This window comes from Schistocerca gregaria, chromosome 10, assembly GCF_023897955.1.
Source record: "Schistocerca gregaria isolate iqSchGreg1 chromosome 10, iqSchGreg1.2, whole genome shotgun sequence".
NCBI classification, from domain to species: Eukaryota; Metazoa; Arthropoda; class Insecta; order Orthoptera; family Acrididae; genus Schistocerca; species Schistocerca gregaria.
Genome location: NC_064929.1, coordinates 133,009,125 through 133,031,067, shown reverse-complemented (window position 1 = coordinate 133,031,067; position 21,943 = coordinate 133,009,125). Strand labels below are relative to the sequence as shown.

At 38.0% G+C, this 21,943-nt stretch overlaps 1 protein-coding gene across 2 annotated transcripts in view; it reads right to left on the bottom strand.

Moving 5' to 3' along the window:
* Positions 1 to 21,943, bottom strand: part of LOC126293416 (tubulin-specific chaperone D) — a 177,547-nt gene that overhangs the window by 19,037 nt on the left and 136,567 nt on the right. The window contains exons 16-18 of one of the 2 annotated variants that reach the window (XM_049986640.1): positions 21,466 to 21,664; positions 9,571 to 9,900; positions 161 to 1,315 (exon numbers count right to left, since the gene is read on the bottom strand). In XM_049986640.1, the coding sequence (XP_049842597.1) occupies positions 1,112 to 1,315; positions 9,571 to 9,900; positions 21,466 to 21,664 (733 nt within the window). In that variant the 3' untranslated portion in view covers positions 161 to 1,111. Of the gene's footprint in view, positions 1 to 160; positions 1,316 to 9,570; positions 9,901 to 21,465; positions 21,665 to 21,943 lie in introns of those variants that run through there. The other variant, XM_049986639.1, reaches the window with a different exon arrangement.

Sequence of the window (21,943 nt, the reverse complement as noted above, 5' to 3'; positions counted from 1 at the left end):
ATAACATCCCAACTTCCTCAACCAAATTATAACGTCCCAGGACTTTTTGCACCAAATTATAACATTTCAGCTCCTCAACACCAAATTAAAACGTTGCATTAGGAGGTGTCTGCTTCGTGCAAAAGGTCTTGAGTTCATATTGACGACAACAAGTAATTCTTCATTACAGACGTTTATTTACAAACAGAACTGACAGACTTCACAGACTCAACAACTGACTCTCCGAGCTAACCGCACTGCATATCCGCACTGAACTGACAACTGACAACTCCTAGGTGTATTAATATCTTTCCAAACAATGAGAGTCTTTGACAATGTTTTGTTTACAATACGATAGCAATTCACGACTTAAAACTAAATTAGACATTACAGAATTTTAGTACAGATTAAAGTAAGTAAAAGGATCAGTACATATAAATTCTTACAAGCATAATTTCCAAATAGATTTTATAACATTTTTCTACCAGCTGCTGGATAACCTTCACCAGACTTGCACCGACGTTTCCAGAAATATCTTGACATTTGATTCTGGATATTTCTTGAGTGATTTAGAACAACTATTTATATGTAAAATGATTTAAATCGTGTTTCAAAACGTAAATAAATCTTTTTAGCAATATTTCTTGATACAAATCGTCTTTCGAAATTAGGTTATGAAACAGTTTTCACAAGTTTTCATATTTTTGCGATCATAATATAGAATTTCTCCATAGAAAGTTCAAGAAGTGTGCATTAAACGTTCATTTATAGACTTTCTCTTTAGCTGGTGAGTTTTTAAAAGTATCTTGTCCATATTATACGAAATAATTTAGCTCAAAACTGATAATTTATACAATTAATCAGAGCTACAGCAAACAGTGAGTCTTTCTTTTACAAAATGAAATATAATTACAAAATTGAATGAAAATAGGTTACTAATATATATTTACATTAATTCTATTTTTGTTCTTTCTGTGCAAAATGTCCTAATATTGACACAGTACAATATTTAAACATCACCAAAGTTTCCCTTTACATTTTGCATATCTGTATCGACATCCCCTAAAAGTCTACAGTATCGAATACTTCAATATGTCCCAATATGTCCTGTAATGTTACACAACCCCCCCCATCAGCACTTCCACGTGAAACACGGAAGGGTTGATGTCCTTACATTACGAAACAGAAAAGTTTTACACATATCTTTGGTGTCTTCTTTCTTGAAGACCGGTGATCTTCTTTCTTGAAGGTCGGTATACCTCAATGCCACACACTGTATTTCAGTCTCATCTTCACAGTCCGTATGGTTTCCATATACACTGCAGGCTATCACAGGCTGCAATAGCACAGTCCGCTATGAATATACAGCATACAGTGGTCAAACCCAGTTAAACATTAGTAAAAGCATTTAATAGTCGGTGGACCGGTTTTTAATGACACAGAAATTTGAATTCTCTAAAGTCTAATTACTCAGGAAAATTTACTCTAAATAATTTCTTAAAGCTAAGAGAGGATAGACTGACAGGTGGAGAAAATTGATTATACAGGATCACAGAATAAGTGTAAGATGCAATGCCAGAATACGAAAATGAAATATGACAATTGCATAGCTAGGGGACCCAGTGCTCGCCAAACACTTAGCACACAAAGAATGTATGCTCCCCTGAGGAATCAGATAAATACAACATAACAAAGTATACAAAAATATCCTGGTAAGATTACATATAAAAGTCTTTAAACATCTATTATCTAAAATACTTTTTTACGTTTTTTTAATACAATTTCAGTTCGGTCACGTTTCGTAGGCCAAACAGTCTGCCAGAATTTGGGTAGACTAGACGGTAAGCATTCGGACGAGGATTGTCCTGAATCTTGAACGGTCCAATGAATATGTCAAAAAACTTTTTTAATTCACCACTTTCATCTTCAAAGTCAACCCCCACAGGTAGTCTAGATAAAGCATCAGCAACTACATTATCGGGTCCTCTAAGATATTTTATTGAGTAATTAAATTGTTGTAACAAGAGTGCCCACCTGGTAATCCTTCCATGATGCAACCTACATTCTTGAATATAAATTAATGCCTTATGGTCTGTGTAGACAACTACCTGGTTTCCCAATAAATAATTTCTGAATTTAGAAAATGCCCAGTAAATGGCCAAAATCTCTTTCTCGGTAACAGTGTATTGCCTCTCATGTTTTTTCAAGGTTCGACTAGCAAAAGAATTAGACCTGTGTTCTATTTTCCCATTTATATTTACTTCTTGGAAAAGGTGAGCACCTAGGCCATAATCACTACTATCTGCCATAATGCAAAAAAGTAAACTTAAATCAGGACGGTACAAAATTTGACTGTTACATAACTGTGATTTTATTTCTTCAAAAGCAGCTTCACATTCCTGATCCCAAACCCACATTGCGTTTTTCTTCAGCAATCTGTTAAGACTTGGAGCATTTAGAGCTTGGGTACTAATAAACTTTCTGTAGTAACCGCACAAACCCGAAAAATGACTTTAGTTGTTTCTTGGTTTTTGGAATTGGGAATTTTGCAATTGCCTCGAGTTTTTCAGGATCTGGCAAAATACCTTCCTCAGAAATACTGTGCCCCAGAAACTTCAATTTTTTCATACCAAACTTACATTTAGATAATTTAAGTGACATTCCCCCTTTCCTTAATCTATTGCAAACCTCCCTCAAAGTATTAACATGTTCTTCCCAAGTTTCTCCAATGATCAAAATGTCATCTACATACACAGTTAATTTTGATAAAAGATTTTTTCCCAAAACAAAGTCTAGTGCTCTAATGAATTCGGCTACTGAGACATTCAGCCCAAATGGTACCACACAATACTGGTAACATCTTCCCCCATACAAAAAGGCAGTATACTTTCTGGAATCATTTTCTAATTCTACTTGGTGAAATCCTGATCTGAGATCTAAACTGGTCATGTATTTCATTCTTTCAAATTTATGAAGTAATTCGTCTATATTCTCGAGATGATCGGTCTCTCTTTCCAGATACTTATTTAGGCGTCTTGAATCTAGTACAAGCCTGACACTGCCATCACGTTTTGCAACCACTACCAAAGGATTATTGTATTGGCTCTTATTTCTCTCAATGATGCCCCACTCTTCCATCTTTTGAAGTTCCTTTTCTACATCTTTTCTCTTTGCAATGGGTACACTATAAGATTTATAAACAATGGCTCATGTGGTTTTAATCTGAGTTTACACTGATAATTCTTTACTCTGCCAGGTTTATCATCAAAAACATCACAGTAATTCCACAACAATCTTTCTAACTCTACCTTCTGTTCTTGGTTTAAATTATCTGATTCCCTTAATTTTTCTTGAAATATATCCCCATATTCACCATCATCATAATCCTCAGTAATTTCCTCTACACAATAACCACTGTCTTTAGAAAATGTAACGTCCCTAATTTCAATTCCCTTATCAGCACAGTTTTGAACCGACATGTCAGTACTGGAACATACTCTCGTCTTAGGATCAATAAAGGTAAACAAACTCTTTTCCCAATCAAATGCTGCATTAGCTTTTAATATCCAGTCCATACCCAACAGTACATTCTCATTTAGGTCACTTATTACAAGACATCCTTGAGTAAACTGTACATCATTTATACTGAAGGACAACAACACCTGTCTATTAACAATTTTGCTCAGTTTGCCGGTAATGCCTCCAATTTTTATTCCAACAACTGGTAATTCAACAAAGTCAGGATCATGCTTAATTATATCTCTTAATTTGCTTGAAATGGCACTAATTGGACTCCCTGTGTCAATCAAACAATACCCTTTCCAACCTGCAGCTTTAATTTTTATGTATGGACTACCAATAGTGGTGTTTTCCCTTTCTTCCTGTTCTTCATACAAAAGATCTTCTGCTATCTCATCATACCTCTGTTCCATATTTAGGTTTTCTTTATTAGGCAATACTTTCTTCAAACTTTTAGGTCTACTGGAATTTACTGGAATGTCTGGATTACTATTTACCTCACACACATACTGACTAGTACCCCGTTTGATGATTTCATTAGGCTTAAAAGCAGAAACTGGTTCACAAATTTCCCTTAATTTGATCTTAACATCATTGTCATCACTGTAATCTTTAAATTTGTCCCAAACAGATTTCAAAATAATCTCAGATGCATCAGCACAATCAACCCCCCTGTCTCCTGATGTATTACTAAGCTGGACTGGCACAATCTGATTCTCATGTGGAATGTAGTTAGAGTTCCTGGCACAACTCTTCTCAACACTATTGCTTATAACATCCTCGTTAACTTCAACATAAACTATTCCATCCAATTCACCATCAAAATCTTCTAGTACATAATCACCATTAGCCTTAACATCAACATTATCATCATCATTGCCTGAGCTTACACTACAAACACTACTAGTATCACCAACATTACTCACACCACCATCTTCACCAACCACATCCACATGAATATCAGACTTTCCATAAACTTCAGTACGAACATCATTATGACAACTTACATCTGAAACATCACCACACATAAGTTTGTACAATCCAAAATTATCAAAGTTATCCTTACGTTTCATTTCAGCATTAGGTGCTTCTTCTTGATTATATAAATTTGCAATTATATCATCTTCTAAGCCTACTTCATCAAAGGTAGCCTGGTTCCTATTACAGTTGTTTTTAGTATTTTCTCTGATGACATTCCAAAATTTCCTGTCAAATTTAATTTTTTCATTACCTCTATCTACAGATCGATCATAAGCATACTGTCTATACTGGTTAGGTCTCTGATTATAGTGCTGTCTGTTCCAGGTGAAATTAGCCTGATTTTGAAAATTCCTTGCCCCAAACTGACAGATTCCCAGTGGAGCATTTAGTTGTTTAAAGGCCTATGTCTGTCGTTTCCCTGCCTCGGGTTACCTTCTCTCATGTCATTACCCTAGGACCTGTTTCGATTTTCCCATTCTCTGTTTGAATTACAGTGCTGATCATTCCTACCAAAATTTCTTCTGTCATTGCTATTATAATTATCCCTGTTGTTGTTAAAGTTTCTTCGTTCACTATTATTGTTATTATTTCCACGGTTCGGTTCCCACCCTCTGTGTGATGAACCTACAAAGTCGTTAAATCTGTTGTTTTGTTCAAAGGCTCTATCAAGTTTGTCCACATATTTCAAGAATTGTTCTATGGACTCATCTGGACCATATACTAAACCCCATTGTACTCTTTTTGGAAGTCTCCGTTTTAGTGCATCAATTTGAGTTAGCTCATCAAATGGTTTATCCAGATGCACTAATTTTTGCAACTGTTTCTCACAATAGGCTTTCATTGACCCATCAGATTCTCTGTAACTAGGACCATTCAAGAATTCACTTTTGATTCGAGCTTGCTCAGTTTCAGACCAAAATTTGGTTAGAAAACATTTTTCGAAATCTTCAAAGGACATTTCCGCGGAACAACTCTGATTGGCCCACGAAAGCGCCTCACCATCAAGTAATTTCTTTACAAATTTTATCTTAACACTATCTGTCATTATGGACGTGAACTGCTCCTTGCAGAATTGCATGAAGTCTTTTGGGTGTATATTCTTGTCACCGGGATAAGTTTTAATGGGAAAATTTCCCCATACCCCATTACAACTATTACTAAAACCTTTTTGCAACATAGTTTCTTGTATTTCTACAAATTTTCTGTCTACAGTTTTTTCGACATTACCTACTCTACTACAAATTTCTGTGACCTTTTTGTCAGAATCAGATTTGAAAGATTCAATTTCACTTTCAAAAAATCGTTTTGTCTGGTCAAATTCATTTTTCAATTGAGAATTTTCCTCATTTACAAAATCAACAACTTTTTTAAGTTTTGACTGGTTATTTGAAATTTCGTTACTTAAATCAGTTTCAAGGACAGAAATTTTGCTCTCAACCGTGTCCACACGACAACTAAGTTCTTTTTGGTTTGACTCAAAAGTAATTCGCCATTCTTCGAGAACCTGATTAGTGTGAGCAATCTGTTCTGTATTTGAATTTATTTCTGATTTTAAATCACACACAGCCTTCGAAATCGACCTGTCCATCTGTTGTTGTGTCTGTTCAATTTGTTAACGTAATTCGGCACGAGAATCGTCGATCTTCGAGTTTAACTCTGAAAACATTTGTTTTAACATTTCCAACATTCCTACACTGTCAGAAGCACTTTCCCTAATAGGTGTACTTGCTACACCACTGTCAATACTGAAATCTGCGTCTTTTTGCATTATTTTAGAAAGCAGGTACTTATCTTAGTGTCCGTCGGCGGTCGTTGGTGTCCGTGTTTTGCGAAATTTCTTCAATTCCAGGATGGTTTCGCTCGGTTGATTCACTCCTCTTCTTGTGACCCCAGAATCAACGTATTTACTTCTGAAGAATGACTGGTCCGTCGTATATCCTCTTCTTGTGGTCCCAAAACAGACGTATTTTCTTCTTGTGATCCCAGAAGAGACGTATTTTATTTTGAAGAATCACCGGGTGGTCGTCAAATCCTCTGCTTCCTCCACCAAATTATAACATCCCAGCTCCTCCACCAAATTAAAACATCCCAGCTTCCTCAACCAAATTATAACGTCCCAGGACTTTCTGCACCAAATTATAACATTTCAGCTCCTCAACACCAAATTAAAACGTTGCATTAGGAGGTGTCTGCTTCGTGCAAAAGGTCTTGAGTTCATATTGACGACAACAAGTAATTCTTCATTACAGACGTTTATTTACAAACAGAACTGACAGACTTCACAGACTCAACAACTGACTCTCCGAGCTAACCGCACTGCATATCCGCACTGAACTGACAACTGACAACTCCTAGGTGTATTAATATCTTTCCAAACAATGAGAGTCTTTGACAATGTTTTGTTTACAATACGATAGCAATTCACGACTTAAAACTAAATTAGACATTACAGAATTTTAGTACAGATTAAAGTAAGTAAAAGGATCAGTACATATAAATTCTTACAAGCATAATTTCCAAATAGATTTTATAACATTTTTCTACCAGCTTCTGGATAACCTTCACCAGACTTGCACCGACGTTTCCAGAAATATCTTGACATTTGATTCTGGATATTTCTTGAGTGATTTAGAACAACTATTTATATGTAAAATGATTTAAATCGTGTTTCAAAACATAAATAAATCTTTTTAGCAATATTTCTTGATACAAATTGTCTTTCGAAATTGGGTTATGAAACAGTTTTCACAAGTTTTCATATTTTTGCGATCATAATATAGAATTTCTCCATAGAAAGTTCCAGAAGTGTGCATTAAACGTTCATTTATAGACTTTCTCTTTAGCTGGTGAGTTTTTAAAAGTATCTTGTCCATATTATACGAAATAATTTAGCTCAAAACTGATAATTTATACAATTAATCAGAACTACAGCAAACAGTAAGTCTTTCTTTTACAAAATGAAATATAATTACAAAATTGAATGAAAATAGGTTACTAATATATATTTACATTAATTCTATTTTTGTTCTTTCTGTGCAAAATGTCCTAATATTGACACAGTACAATATTTAAACATCACCAAAGTTTCCCTTTACATTTTGCATATCTGTATCGACATCCCCTAAAAGTCTACAGTATCGAATACTTCAATATGTCCAAATATGTCCTGTAATGTTACAAGTTGTAATTTCTCAAATCTTTCTGCATTTCACTGAGAACAGTCAACTCTGCTACTCTGTTGGTGCAATGGTGTGTGCTGATGAAATGGTTGTACATTTCTGTGGAAGGTGTGGGTTTAGATTTTATATGTCAAACAAACTGACAAAATACAGACTGAAAATTCAATGCTTACTCACGTACGTACAAATTACTTGTACAAACATACATTTATTCTGGAAAAGGCAGTGATGATCACATCCTTTCAAATTGAGGTAGATCACAGTATTCCCACACATGCTCTTCTGAGACTGGTAAAACCTACTGAAAATATATGGAGAAATATTACAGGTGACAACTCATACTCATCAGTAAAACGAGTCATTGAACTTTTGGAAAAAAGGCCTCACATACATCGGTACAATGGAAAAAAAATAAAACTGATATACCACAGCAGTTTATAACTAATAAGAAAACGGGTGTGAATACAATTGTTTATGGTTTTACAGAAGACATGACACTGGTTTCCTTTGTGCCCACAAAGTCCAAAGCTCCAATCTGATCACTTCCATGTATCATGCAGTAAACAGTGGTCCTGAATAAGGAAAACTTGAGATCATCCAGTTTTTGTAACATGACAAAAGGTGGTGTGGACTGTCTCTACCAGAGGGGTGCAGCTTATTCATCAAGTTGCTGGACAAGAAGATGGCCTTCGGTCATTTTCTTCATATTAGTGGATGTTGTTTGTGATCTGAAGTCTTATGTGGTGCTGCAAACTTATCCTAAGCAAGAAGTAATGATGAGATTGATCTTCATGAAAACTCTAGAAAGAGATCTTGCGGAGTCTCTATCTACTGTTATTATTGTAATACACAAATTAAAAATAGACCACAAATTTTGCTGAGTTTTATTTGTCTAAGTGTTTTAAATCCAAATTTTTACAAAATCTACTTGCAATAAGTGTAATTAATGTCAGGAAGTAATGAAAAAAATATTCAGCAAGACACCGGTTTTGTATATAAAAAATAAAGAGGTGCTCTAAGACACCACACTGTAATAACTGTTTCCTGTCAACATCCATAGTAGTTAAGGGTTAATTCTGGCAAAGGAACATTAACAAACATTTTCCTAAGTTAAATACCTCTTTTTATTGTTACATATGTGTGCTTAATAAATAATGACTATGGTTTTTTGTACTTGTTATTAGTAGCACATTACTGAGGGTCTCCTTCTGTAGTCAAAGTATTTTGACGACTCTTTCCATTGCTTCTACCTACAGCAGCAGACAATGTGTTACACACACTCGAAGCCAGCCACCCCAACACCCTCGCTGGTCACTCGTATTGAAGGAGTAACTTAGATGGCCACACTTTCAGGACACCACACACACCTAACCATTGCTCGAGCTAGAAATACATTTTTCAGAATCGCATATTTGTGTGTGTGTGTGTGTGTTCCGCATGTTTTTATGGCAGTTAGTAGTTAACAATGTGGCACAGTGCCAATCACATTTGTAACACTAGGAAGATAAACTCTACTCGTTCAATGGAATCTATTGTTTACAAGATGCTGTCTATGAATAAAACATGTTGTTTTTCACAAGAGTATTTTTTTTCTAAATTTATGCTGAATCCTTAAGAGAAGCTTGTTTTCCTTCAGGAATTTCATAATGTTTGAAACCACAATACTTTCTAGGATCCTGCAAAATGTGTAAGTCAGTGATATTGGTCTGTGGTTGACACACTCAGTGTATTGTGCGGAGAGAATCTGTCAGCTCATTAAAATATATGATAAATGCATAAATGCTTAAATATGAATGATCATCTCTCTCTCTCTCTCTCTCTCTCTCTCTCTCTCTCTCTCTCACACACACACACACACACACACACACACACACACACACACACACACAGGGGGAGAGTTGTAAAGCCACACCTGGATTAGCTGGCAGAGTAGTGGAATGATGGCGCCAATCCTCTTCGCACTGCGACCAGCTTTGTTGGCTTCAGCTAGTGCCAGTTCTAGGAGGTCCTTCGCCAAATTGCTTCCCTCATTCCCATCCTCGGACTTGAGGATCACGTCGAAGCAGCCACGTTCCAGCAGCTGGTTGAGTGCTTTCATCACAGGCACGGCGACACGCTCACTGTACTGGTTCTCGCGCCAAATGAGCACGGCAGCTGCAGCTAGGCGAGTCAGCTCTTGAGTATCCCGGGTTGTACGTAACTGTTGCAGGTGGGCGATCAGCGTGGCCCCTGCACGATTGGCCTGAGGAGAAACATCAAATTAAGCTTGTGCTGATATTGTTTCCAATTTTTACAGATTTTCTTTTACTGTCAATTTGGTTTGTCGTGATAGTAGTACTGAATGACACACTAGACATACTGTCTTAAGTGCACACTGACCATCCTGTAAATGTTCTTCAACTATACACTACCTGGAGTGGGGAGGAGGGGGGGGGGGGGGGGAGGAGAAGCACGCAAAATGGTAAGAGAAAAGGAATGAACCTTCATTGGTTGAGACAGCATGTGATGTTATGGCAGTGATTACAAAATTAAGCCACATTTACAAAGAACTTGCTAGTATGAAACCACTTATCAGTATAACACTGCATCACCTCAGGCCTGGATGCATGCAGCGATTCGTTGGGAAGGTTATCATGAAGCCATTCTATCCTCTCCTGGAAGCTCGGGAAGGGTGGCACAGAGCTGTTGTATCCCCTTCTGAGGCAAGATGGTCCACGACTGTTGTAACTGACATTGATATCCTGGACACTGGTACTAGGACAGAGTTGATGTCCCTGTTGGTCCCACACGAGTTCTATGGGGGACAGATCTGGTATTTTGCTGGCCTTTGAGTACCTCAATATCACCCAGACAGTTAAAAGACACACATTTCACATGCAGACAGGAACTGTCCTGTCAAAAAAGTGACCACAAAGTGTCGCATGAGAGGTAGCATGTGAGTAAGCAGGATGTCTGTGATATACTGCTGTGCCATTCTGTCAATCACATACCTAGCAACTTTCAAAAATAAAAAAAAATCAGGAGATTCAGTTTCAAAATTGGGAGGTATAAATGACTAAAACTGTGTCTCATTATCAGTACAATCTTTTGAGACAACTGATGTCTTTTCCTTTGATGTCACAAAGCTATATAACGGCTTTAAAAACTCAAATGAAAAGACTAGAACTGCCTAAAATGTTAATCTGTGAAGTAAGGGAAAGGGCACCACTTACCTATAGTGGACTGGTTCGTGGTGCACAGAAACACACAATAGAAAACAAGTCACTTGCCATTTATTTCTGTTATAACACCTCAATCATAAGTTTTCAACTGTTGTGTTAACTGTTTTCTATTATGTGTTTCTGTGTGCCACACACCAGTCCACTATATACATATATTATTCAGGGACATTTTCCTGAACAGGTGACTCATATGGTCTGCACAATTTATTGGCAAACTGTGTTGTAAAATAAACAATGTAAATTAGCATTCAACATTTATCACACAGTCACTTTCATTTTTAACAATGAATTCCAGTTTTTTATTGCTATTCACACACTTAGGATTTTCTTGGTGCTTCTTCGTTCACACATTTTGAAACATTGCTTTTTCCAGCATGTCACTTCGACAAAAAGTACTAAATAAGAAACAAAACACAAAATCAAAATACTATGAATATGATGTATACGATACACAAGAAGTAATGGCTTATACAAAATGAAGTCTTTCAGGGTTTCAGGTAACAAAATAACTCTTTAAACATCCATTTATACTGATTATAAAACATGAATAACAAGCAATTTCACTTAAGCACAATGACAGCACACAACACTTAAGCACAATGAAGACACCCAAACCCAAGTCCAAACAGAGCACACCACTGAGCAATATGAATGCACATTCTACTAAACTCATGTGAATGAGGAAAATAACAACTGATATGCAGATTGTGTGCAACTTTCTGATTTCTTTGAACTTTGGTATGTACATGGATTAAAAAAGACTAATGAACAAAATACTTCAACCAAGGCCCAAAAGCATATGAATGATACATAAATATGGAATAATCAATAGGCAGGAGAAAAGGTCAAAAATCCTAAGTCTCTTGTCTAAATCAGGTAAGCAATCACTACCAGCCATGACCTGAAGTCCTATCTAATGGTTCCCCTACATCATGAAACCAAGAGTAACATCGCTATGCCTCTCCGAAACATTGGAAGAATAGGACCATTCCTCAGACTGCTGCTATAGTCACAAACTACGGTCATCCGAGGTAGTGCAGAACCACGATTCATCACTGAACAGAATGTGACACTTCAATCACCGGTCACAGCACTACTTCAAACACAGTCATTGGTGTTGCGGTGTTAACGGCTGCCTACACACGGAAGGGTAATTCCCCAGTCCGGCTGTGGCTAGTCTCCAACCAATGGTGTGAGATGACACAGAATATTGCAAGGAGTCTATTACTTGCCCTCAGATGGCAGGTGCAGATGTGGAGGGTTCACAGTGTATTTGGTGCACAATACTGCAATCCTCCCTTGTGGTGGTCTGGTGTGGTCCTCCGGAACTTTGACAATGAATATGTCTGCCTTCACATTTCCATGCAAACTAACACTGAGCTACTGTCACAGCTGAATGGCCCACAAATACATCTAAACAGACAGCCAAATGGAGACTGATAATGAGATCCTTTACAAACTGTGTCGTCAGGTGCTGATAACACTGCCTCACACGAGTACGCAGCAGATCTGTCTAAAATGGTGATTACTCAACATATGACACCGCAGACACTACTTATTGCAATTCTAATCATTTACATATCCAAATGTCAAGTATATGTACAAAGTTGCATTGACATTCGAGCATATCTTCTAGGTGCTACACTTTTTTTGCCAGGAAGTGAATATTCTTTTTTCATGAGAATCACTTCAGTTCTTTTCAACTGATGAATTGCTATGTAAGTATTCAACTCATCTGGTGATGACTGGTTAATAGGTCTGAACTGATAATTCCATCGCTTGCGTGACCTGAAAATTTACACGTAATTTTAAAAAAAACGTACTGGTTAATTAAATGTCGAGTGGTCTAGGGATCATTACATACACATCTCAGGTTTTATTCACATTTTATGTGTAGGTTTACCGAACAGCTCAGATACAAATTTTTAGTGCAAACATTTTAATACTTCAGCAGCAGGAGCCTCTCAGATGAAGAGTGATGAAGTGTTGCAATGATATTTCAAAAGTTTTGAATAAGCCTGAGTGCTGCACTTCAGCAAATAAATGTGGTAAAGCTGTAAAACTTTGCAAGATGTGTCAACAGTTTGTGACATGCACTTCCTGTAAGTTCTAAGTCATTTTATAGACAATTTTTGATCCAAGCAGCACTTCTGAAAGAGTATTATAGCTCGTAGCATATTGATTATGTCTGTGGAAGATCAAATGAGGCATCTACTACAACATGACAAGCACTTGTGTATCTTACATATTGTGCTTGCAGCAAAATCAGGTATTAACAATTGTCAGATACGGTTTATATTACAAGGAGATAAGCTAACGTTATAACTTCCTTTTTAACAGAAGACTAAACAATTCCATCTAAGAACAGAATAACAATGGATTACCAGCATGACTAACACAGATCCCTTCAGTTCCAGTTGGAGAGAAGGTTTTAGCTTATTTTGAACACATTCACATTATTGAATTATGTTCTATATGAAAAAAATAAATTACTTGTACACTAACAAAGAGATTGAGGGGCAGGCCGGTACTTACCTCAGCTCAGTACAGCCGATAGATACACAAAACAAAACAGAAAATTTACATTCCTAGCTTTCGGAACTTTGTTCCTTCATCAGGGAGGAGAGAGATTCAGTTACTCACAACCCAGGTTATGAAGCATCAGGGAAAGATAAACAGGGAGGGTAGTAAGGATGGAGGTATGGTCGTCAGAGGGAAGTCAAAGATATTCTACTGTAAGTACTGTGCCAGCTTCAAACCAAAGAGGATGCATACAGAAGCAAAGAGGTACATAGTATAAAGATAAACACAACTATGTAGGGAGAAAAGATGCGTCAATGGCTAAAGAGGAGAGGGGGAAAAAGGAGAGACTGAAGAGTAAATGGGAGTGAGGTTGGTTAACGTAGGTTCAGCCAGGGGGATGGTGGGATGAAAGGATGTGTTGGAGTGCAAGTTCCCATCTCCGCAGTTCCGAGGTACTGGTGTTGTGTGGGAGAAGCCAAATGGCATGTAAGGTGTAGCAGGTTCCTAGGTCCCTAGAATTATGCTGGAGGGCATGCTCTGCTACTGGGTATTGGACATCTCCTAGGCAGACAGTTCGTCTGTGCCCATTGGCTGAGCGCATGAACGTGACAACTAAACGGGCTCGGTGCATCAATGCAACAACTAAACTGGCTGAGCGCATGAGCGGCGACAACTAAACTGGCTGAGCACATGAACGGCGACAACTAAACTGGTTGAGTGCATGAACGACTGACAACTTAACTGGCTGAGCTCATGAATGCCGACAACTAAACTGGCTGAGCGTATGAACGCCGACAATTAAACTGCCTGAGTGCATGAAACTGTGCAATCATAACATTTGGAAAATTACTGCTATTCATACTTTCCTCAACTGCTGGGAGACTGTGTGTGTGCGCGATAATGAAGCCAAGAGCTATACCAGCAGTAGTGTAGCTACTGCCAGGTCTAACCTAGCCCGGCAGGTCTCAGCACAGGGGCCAGACAAAGTGTGCACTATAACAATTGATCTTCCTTACTTCTGTTCCCTACCTACCCCTGCGATACTTCTGCTGATCGACAAATGAAGTACAAAACTGCTCAGCAAAATTCAAGAATACAGAGATACAAGTCTCTTAGAAATGAAATAAATAGCAAGTGCAGCAGAGCTAAGGTGAAATGGCTGCATGAAAAATGTGAAGAAATAAAAAAAGAAATGACTGTTCGAAAGACCGGGTCAGCATACAGAAAAGTCGAAACAACATTAGGTGCAATTAAAAGTAATGTTGGTAACATTAAGAATGCAATGGGAATTCCACTGTTAAACACAGAGGAGACAGCAGATAAACGGGAAGATTACAATGAATGCCTCTATGAGGGGAAGGGCTTGTCTGAAAACGTGGAAGAAGAAGAAGCATGAGTTTAGGGGAAGAGACAGGGGATCCAGCATCAGAGTCAGAATTTAAAACAGTTTTGAAGCACTTAAGATCAAATAAGGCAGAAAGGACAGATAACATCACACCAGAATTTCGACAATCATTAGGTGAAGTGGTAACAAAATTACTATTCACGGTGGTGTGTAGAATGTATGACACTGGCGATATACCATCAGTCTTTTGAAAACACAATATTCACGCAATTCCCAAGATAGCAAGAGCCAACAAGCATGAAGATTATTTCACAATCAGCTTAACAACTCATACATCAAAGTTGCTAACAAGAATAACATACAGAAGAATGGAAAAGAATGCCAAGGATGTCAAACAGTCGAAAATCCAGTATGAGATGTAACAATATTATGAAAAGGATAGCTGTTGTTCACCATGCAGTGGAGATGCTGACATGCAGATAAGCACAAAAAAAGACTGTCGCAAAATGAGTTTTCATCTAACAAGGCCTCCATTGAAAACACACACACACACACACACACACACACACACACACACACAAACACACACAAATGCAAGTCACATGCACATGATGACAGCCTCTGGTAGCTGAAGCCAGTCTGGCTTCAGCTGCCAGAGACAGTGGTGATGTGTGTGTGGATTAGTGTGTGTGTGTGTGTGTGGGGGGGGGGGGGAGAGGTATTTATGACATTGGCCTTGTTGGTTGAAAGCTCACTTTCTGATGGTCTTTTTGTTGTGCCTATCTGCCACTCAGCATCTCCATTATATGGTTAGCAACAACAATCTTTTTCATAAAATTGAGGATGTGTTAGATGACGATCAGTTTGGATTTAGGAAAGATAATGGCACCACAGATGCAATTCTGAAGTTGTAGCTGATAATGGAAGCAAGACTAAAGAAAAATCAAAACACATTCATCAGATTTGTCAATCTGGAAAAACCATTCAACAACATCAAGTGCTGCAAGATGTTTTAAAATCTGAGAAATAAAGGGCTGGGAATGAAGACAAGGTAGCATACAATATGTACAAGAACCAAGAGGGAAAAATAAGATAGGAGGACCAAGAACAAAGTGCTTGGGTCAAAAAGAGTGTAAGACAAGGACATAGACTTTTGCTCCTACTGTTCAATCTATACATCAAAGAAGCAATTATGGAAATAAAAGAAAGATCCAAGCAGAGGATTAAAATTCAGAGTGAAAGAATATCAATGATAAGATTCTTTGATGACATTGCTATCCTGATTGAAAGTGAAGAAGAATTACAGGATCAGTTGAATGGAAAAAAAAACAGTCTAATGGGTACAGTATATGGGCTGAGAGTGAATCAAAGCAATATGAAAGCAATGAGAAGTAGCAGAAGGGACAACAGCGAGAAACTTAACATCAGGACTGGTGATCATGAAGCTGATGAAGTTAAGCAATTGTGATATCTAGGCAGCAAAATAACCCATGATGGATGGAGCATGTAGGACATAAAAACTGACTAGCACTAGCAACAAGGGCATTCCTGGCCAAGAGAAATCTACTAGTATCAAACGCAGGCCTTAATCTGAGGAAAACATTTTTGAGAATGTGCGACTGGAGCACAGCATTGTATGTTCGTGAAACATGGACTGTGGGAAAGCTGGAACAGGAGAAAATTGAGGCATATGAGGTGTGGTGCTATAAAAGAATGCTGAAAATTAGGTGGACTGGTAAGGTAATGAATGAGGTGGTTCTCTGCAGAATCAGCAAGGAAAGGAATACTGACAACAAGAAAGAACAGGATGATAGGACACATGGTAAAAGACAGAGATTGGAATATAACCACAAATAATTGAGGACGTAGATTGCTAGTGCCAGTCTGAGATGAAAAAGTTGGTGCCGCAGGGGAGTGTCATAGGACCGTTGCTATTCACAATATACATAAATGGCCTGGTGGATGACATCGGAAGTTCACTGAGGCTTTTTGCAGATGATGCTGTGGTGTATCGAGAGGTTGCAACAATGGAAAATTGTACTGAAATGCAGGAGGATCTGCAGCAAATTGACGCATGGTGCACGGAATGGCAATTGAATCTCAATGTAGACAAGTGTAATGTGATGCGAATACATAGGAAGATAGGTCCCTTATCATTTAGCTACAAAATAGCAGGTCAGCAACTGGAAGCAGTTAATTCCATAAATTATCTGGGAGTACGCATTAGGAGTGATTTAAAACGGAATGAACATATAAAGTTGATCGTCGGTAAAGCAGATGCCAGACTGAGATTCATTGGATGAATCCTAAGCAAATGCAATCCGACAACAAAGGAAGTAGGTTACAGTACGCTTGTTCGCCCACTGCTTGAATACTGCTCAGCAGTGTGGGATCCGCACCAGATAGGGTTGATAGAAGAGATAGAGAAGATCCAATGGAGAGCAGCGCGCTTCGTTACAGGATCATTTAGTAATCGCGAAAGCGTTACGGAGATGATAGATAAACTCCAGTGGAAGACTCTGCAGGAGAGACACTCAGTAGCTCGGTACGGGCTTTTGTTAAAGTTTCGAGAACATACCTTCACCGAAGAGTCAAGCAGTATATTGCCCCCTCCTACGTATATCTCGCGAAGAGACCATGAGGATAAAATCAGAGAGATTAGAGCCCACACAGAAGCATACCGACAATCCTTCTTTCCACGTACAATACGAGACTGGAATAGAAGGGAGAACCAATAGAGGTACTCAGGGTACCCTCCGCCACACACCGTCAGGTGGCTTGCGGAGTATGGATGTAGATGTAGATGTACAGGGTAGGAATTAGTGGTGAGCTGCATCAAATCAATCAGAAGACAGATCACTAAAAAACCTACTCTTTCTTTTTCCAAACCTTCCCTGTGGTGAAGGCTTAGGAAGTGGCAACAGCACAGTCTAAGATTGTCAGTTGGCGATGTTTGTATGGAGCTAACTGCCTAGTGGAGAAAGCACATAAGACAAATCCTGCTGGCTAAGAGGCAGTGAAGTGGTAGTCCCACTACTGAGTTATCCCTCTGAAGTGCCCATAATGAGGCCAGGGTACACTGAATCATTAGCAGTCTTCAACAGAAAACAAACCCAGATGGATCTCAGTGGAAATGGCCAAGGTGAACAAGAGTAACAATTTTGGAGTAACAGATTCTCTTGAGTTAATATCACAGAATGTAAGATGTCTCTGTACGGAGGATGTAGAACTGTTCCAGAAGTTTAAGGACAGGAAAGTGCAAATAGGCATGTTACTTGAAACGAATAATAAATTAAAGTGTGTAAGAGACGTTGAAGCATAGTAGTGTTGAAATGGAGAGACAATTATACATTTAATTATTCCTTCTATGACTCACAACTAGTCAAATTGTGCTAGTATCTGTTAACGTCAGAGGAACTACACTTGAATAACCAGTGAAACAGGTTTGGCAGTCAAGATTATAAATGTAATTGCTGCTTGATTCTTTGCAGCAATTTATAAACTGTGCTTTCAGTTCCAAATCCAATAATAATCTCATAATTCATAACATAAAAAAAGAAAGAAAAATGACGTACTTGGGACAATAAATATTATTAACGTAATTCCTACTTGTTTCACACACAGCAATTTATGCTGTGTTATTACAACAGAGTCTAACCATAACATCATAATTTGTGGCACATTGGGAAAAAAGCAATGAAATATTTGTCAACAACTATAATTAATGTAATTCTCCTTGTTTACTTGAAGCAAGTTATGTAAACTGCATTACTCACTCCTAAAGTCAGCACAACATTGTAATTCGTGACATGTTTGGAAAATTGCACTAAAATATTTCTGAAGGGAAATATTAATAATTTAATTTATGTGAGTCAAACTGTCACATTCCAACCTAACGCAGACTTCGTGTGCAAGCTACAGCTCACCACAAGAACGTTTCTTTAGCTTTCAGATTTGTTGCCTTTGCCAATTTTCAAGGAAGCTTTCACATCCAAACTTAACAAAAACCTTGTAATAACTGATATAAACGTGAAAATTAGTCAAATATTGGTGGCAACCGATACTATTATAGAACATTTGCTCATGTTAGAAACAACAATAACAAGTAAAAATTAAGAAAAATGAATTTGGAACAAATTTTATTTAGTTTGATTATCCATCAATGCAGCAGCCCACAAAACATCTAAAAATAAGTCTGATTTGTTTCCTCCACAGATATTTGAAGAGATAGCTGTCAAAATACGTCTTCCAGTGTACTGTATCATACACAAACCATTTAATAGCAGACCACGTGCCCTCTGTAATATATGTATGGGCACCTGTTGTCGCATTCATGAAAATGAATTTGTGATTCACGGTAAGGTGCTTGAAATCTTTGTTTTTGACGCATTTATATGTAGAAAAACTGTCTGACATTATTGCTGTCCCTGGTAAAACATTCTCTTTTAACAATTTTCAGGAGAACAGCTTTTGAATGCTTACAAAATAACATGAAAACAATTGTACGTACATCTTTGAGTACACCGCCCCCCCCCCCCCCCAATACCCATCTTTCTATTTCTGTTTTTGACCCCTCTCCTAAACTTATTACTATCAAACAGATTTACTGACACCAACAATCTGTCCTTCATCACCAAGTTTCTTGCCCTGTCTCACACACACTTCCACACTAATTTCTCAACAAAATTGTCTCCAGTCTCCCACACAGTTTACTTGGCCAAGTGAAGTTCATGGTATATACATTTTGATTTATACTCACAAACCCACAAATACATAAACTGCAGTATGACACTAATTTTCAACTTGCTTCCAGAAAATAAGGAATTCTTTCAGACAGAGTATTTAAAAAAAGTGACGGCTTTCACTGCACTTGCGAATGATTCCATCCACAGAAATGTTTGACTCTTTCAGCACCATTTCTCTACCACATTTTACATATTTTCATGTCTTAACAATTAATTCACCAGATATGTACTGTCGGATGATGTCACCATGCGAAACCAAATAACTTAAATTGTATCACTTTATGGACTCCAATTCAACTATAGCAAAAATATCTCACAAAACTAAAAAATACACACCGAACAACAGAAAACAACACAATGGTTTCAATTTTGGTGCTAAAAATACATTGCCTCTTTTCTCGCCTTTCACCGACTATGTGAGACTATCATCCCATTGGCTAGGTGAAACTGACATGCTATTAACCTATGAGCAATACAGAAACACCGCTGAAACTGCTGCTGTCTGAAAGTGCTCTTTCAGCCAACCAGGCCTTTGTTGGAAACAGACAAAACACACACACACACACACACACACACACACACACACACACACACACACACACACACACAAACTGTTGTGTACATAGTTCGGTGTAGTCAGTGCGTACACAACTTTCCCACTAGAGCACGCCATGCTAAGCACAACAGCGCAGGTGCAGCGCTCGTCTGTCTCTGCACTACGAAATGGCGCTGCCTTAGAGATGGACAAAATTCTGCTTCTGCTGATCCGCGTATTAATATGTAATGCAGCCAACGGGATTGCTGCTAACGTAGAACCTTTTCTCCTCGAGGATCACACTCGCGCAGTGATACCTGAACGCACGAGGTATTAAACGAGTGTACAGACCTCCGATTAGTCAGTCTGCATTTGTCTGCACCAGTCTGTACAAGTCTACATAAGTCTGTACCGGTCTATAGTCAAGTTTCAGTCTGCACCTAATAAGATTATCATATTCCTGTACATAGCCATGAAGATAAATGTATAGACACTTTGTCAAGTGAATCTTCAGGTTTTGGTGGCGCAAAGACTGTTCCATTAAGTTTCGGGTGTGCAGCCGCAAGAAATCTCTTTCTTCTTCTAATATTTCGACTCACTCTGAAGATGGCTGAACGTTATACGGACAAAATATTAGAAGAAGAAGGAGATTTCTTGTGGCTGCACACCCGAAACTTAATGGAACAACTTTTTAAAGTATCAGAGATATGTGAGAATAAGATTAACGTACCAAGACCAAAGGAACTTCGGATTATCAATTGTAAATAGCATCCAGAATCAAGTTAAGTAATTTTATGCTTGTTATTATTTTAATAAATGTGAGTGAAAATTTAATCAAGTTCTGTTTAAAGTTTGTCACTGTCAATCTGCTACTCTAAGTGTGCAAGTGGCATTTCTATCGTCTGACCAAATGGCAGAAGATAAACACGCCACGATAAGACCACGAGACTTATTGCTGACACTCGCCTACTTCGTTAGAGCGACAAGTCAAATAATCTGAAGGTGTGTGTACCGAAGGTCTTACAGTACGCACACCACACACACCCAACGCAAACACTCATGTCAACAGTCTCTGGCTACTGCAGCCAGACTCATTACATTCCATCCTGGATCTTCTACTTTAAATCGACTTAAGGTAAAAGAAAATAAAACATAACAAAAAAATGAATATCAAAGATCATGTCTTTCAATTGGTAAAAATATTTGTTGTTAAATCTAAGAGTGTGATTCATAAAAATTAATTTCTGATAAAGAATCTTCCACCATATTTTACATTCTAACAGCACAATCATGTTCAGTTAAATATCAGTTGGGTTAAAGTTGTGCACTACAAAATAAGGTTGAAAGAAGCAAATCCAACAGGTGCTCAAAAGCACACTTACGTACCAGACTAGCTTCCAAGCATACTCAAAGCTTAGCTAATTTCCAAATTACTCACCAGTATAATAATGTCACCTCCCATACATGTAAGGAGACCCTCCATGACACAAGCTGTGTAGGGTGTGAGAGGAAGCAGCTGGCAGAAGGAAGGATATGTCTCTGATTCGCACTTCCAGTTAATCACATGGGTACAGTCATGTGCAGGAAAAATGCAACGTAGTTCATTGCAGTCTGGAATGCTCGGAACTGGATACTCACTGAAACAGTTAAAAGGAAAAAAAAGTACAATATTTTTGTTAGAACAGAGATGACATAACATTGCTACTTTGTTCGGGCAAAGTAATACCAACACCAATCTCGGCAATCAGTTGTTGTTGTTGTTGTCTTCAGTCCTGAGACTGGTTTGATACAGCCCTCCATGCTACTATATCCAATGACTTCCTGACACTTAAATTGATACTCGATGTTAACAAATTTCTCTTCTTCAGAAACGCTTGCCTTGCCATTGCCAGTCTACATGTTATATCCTCTCTACT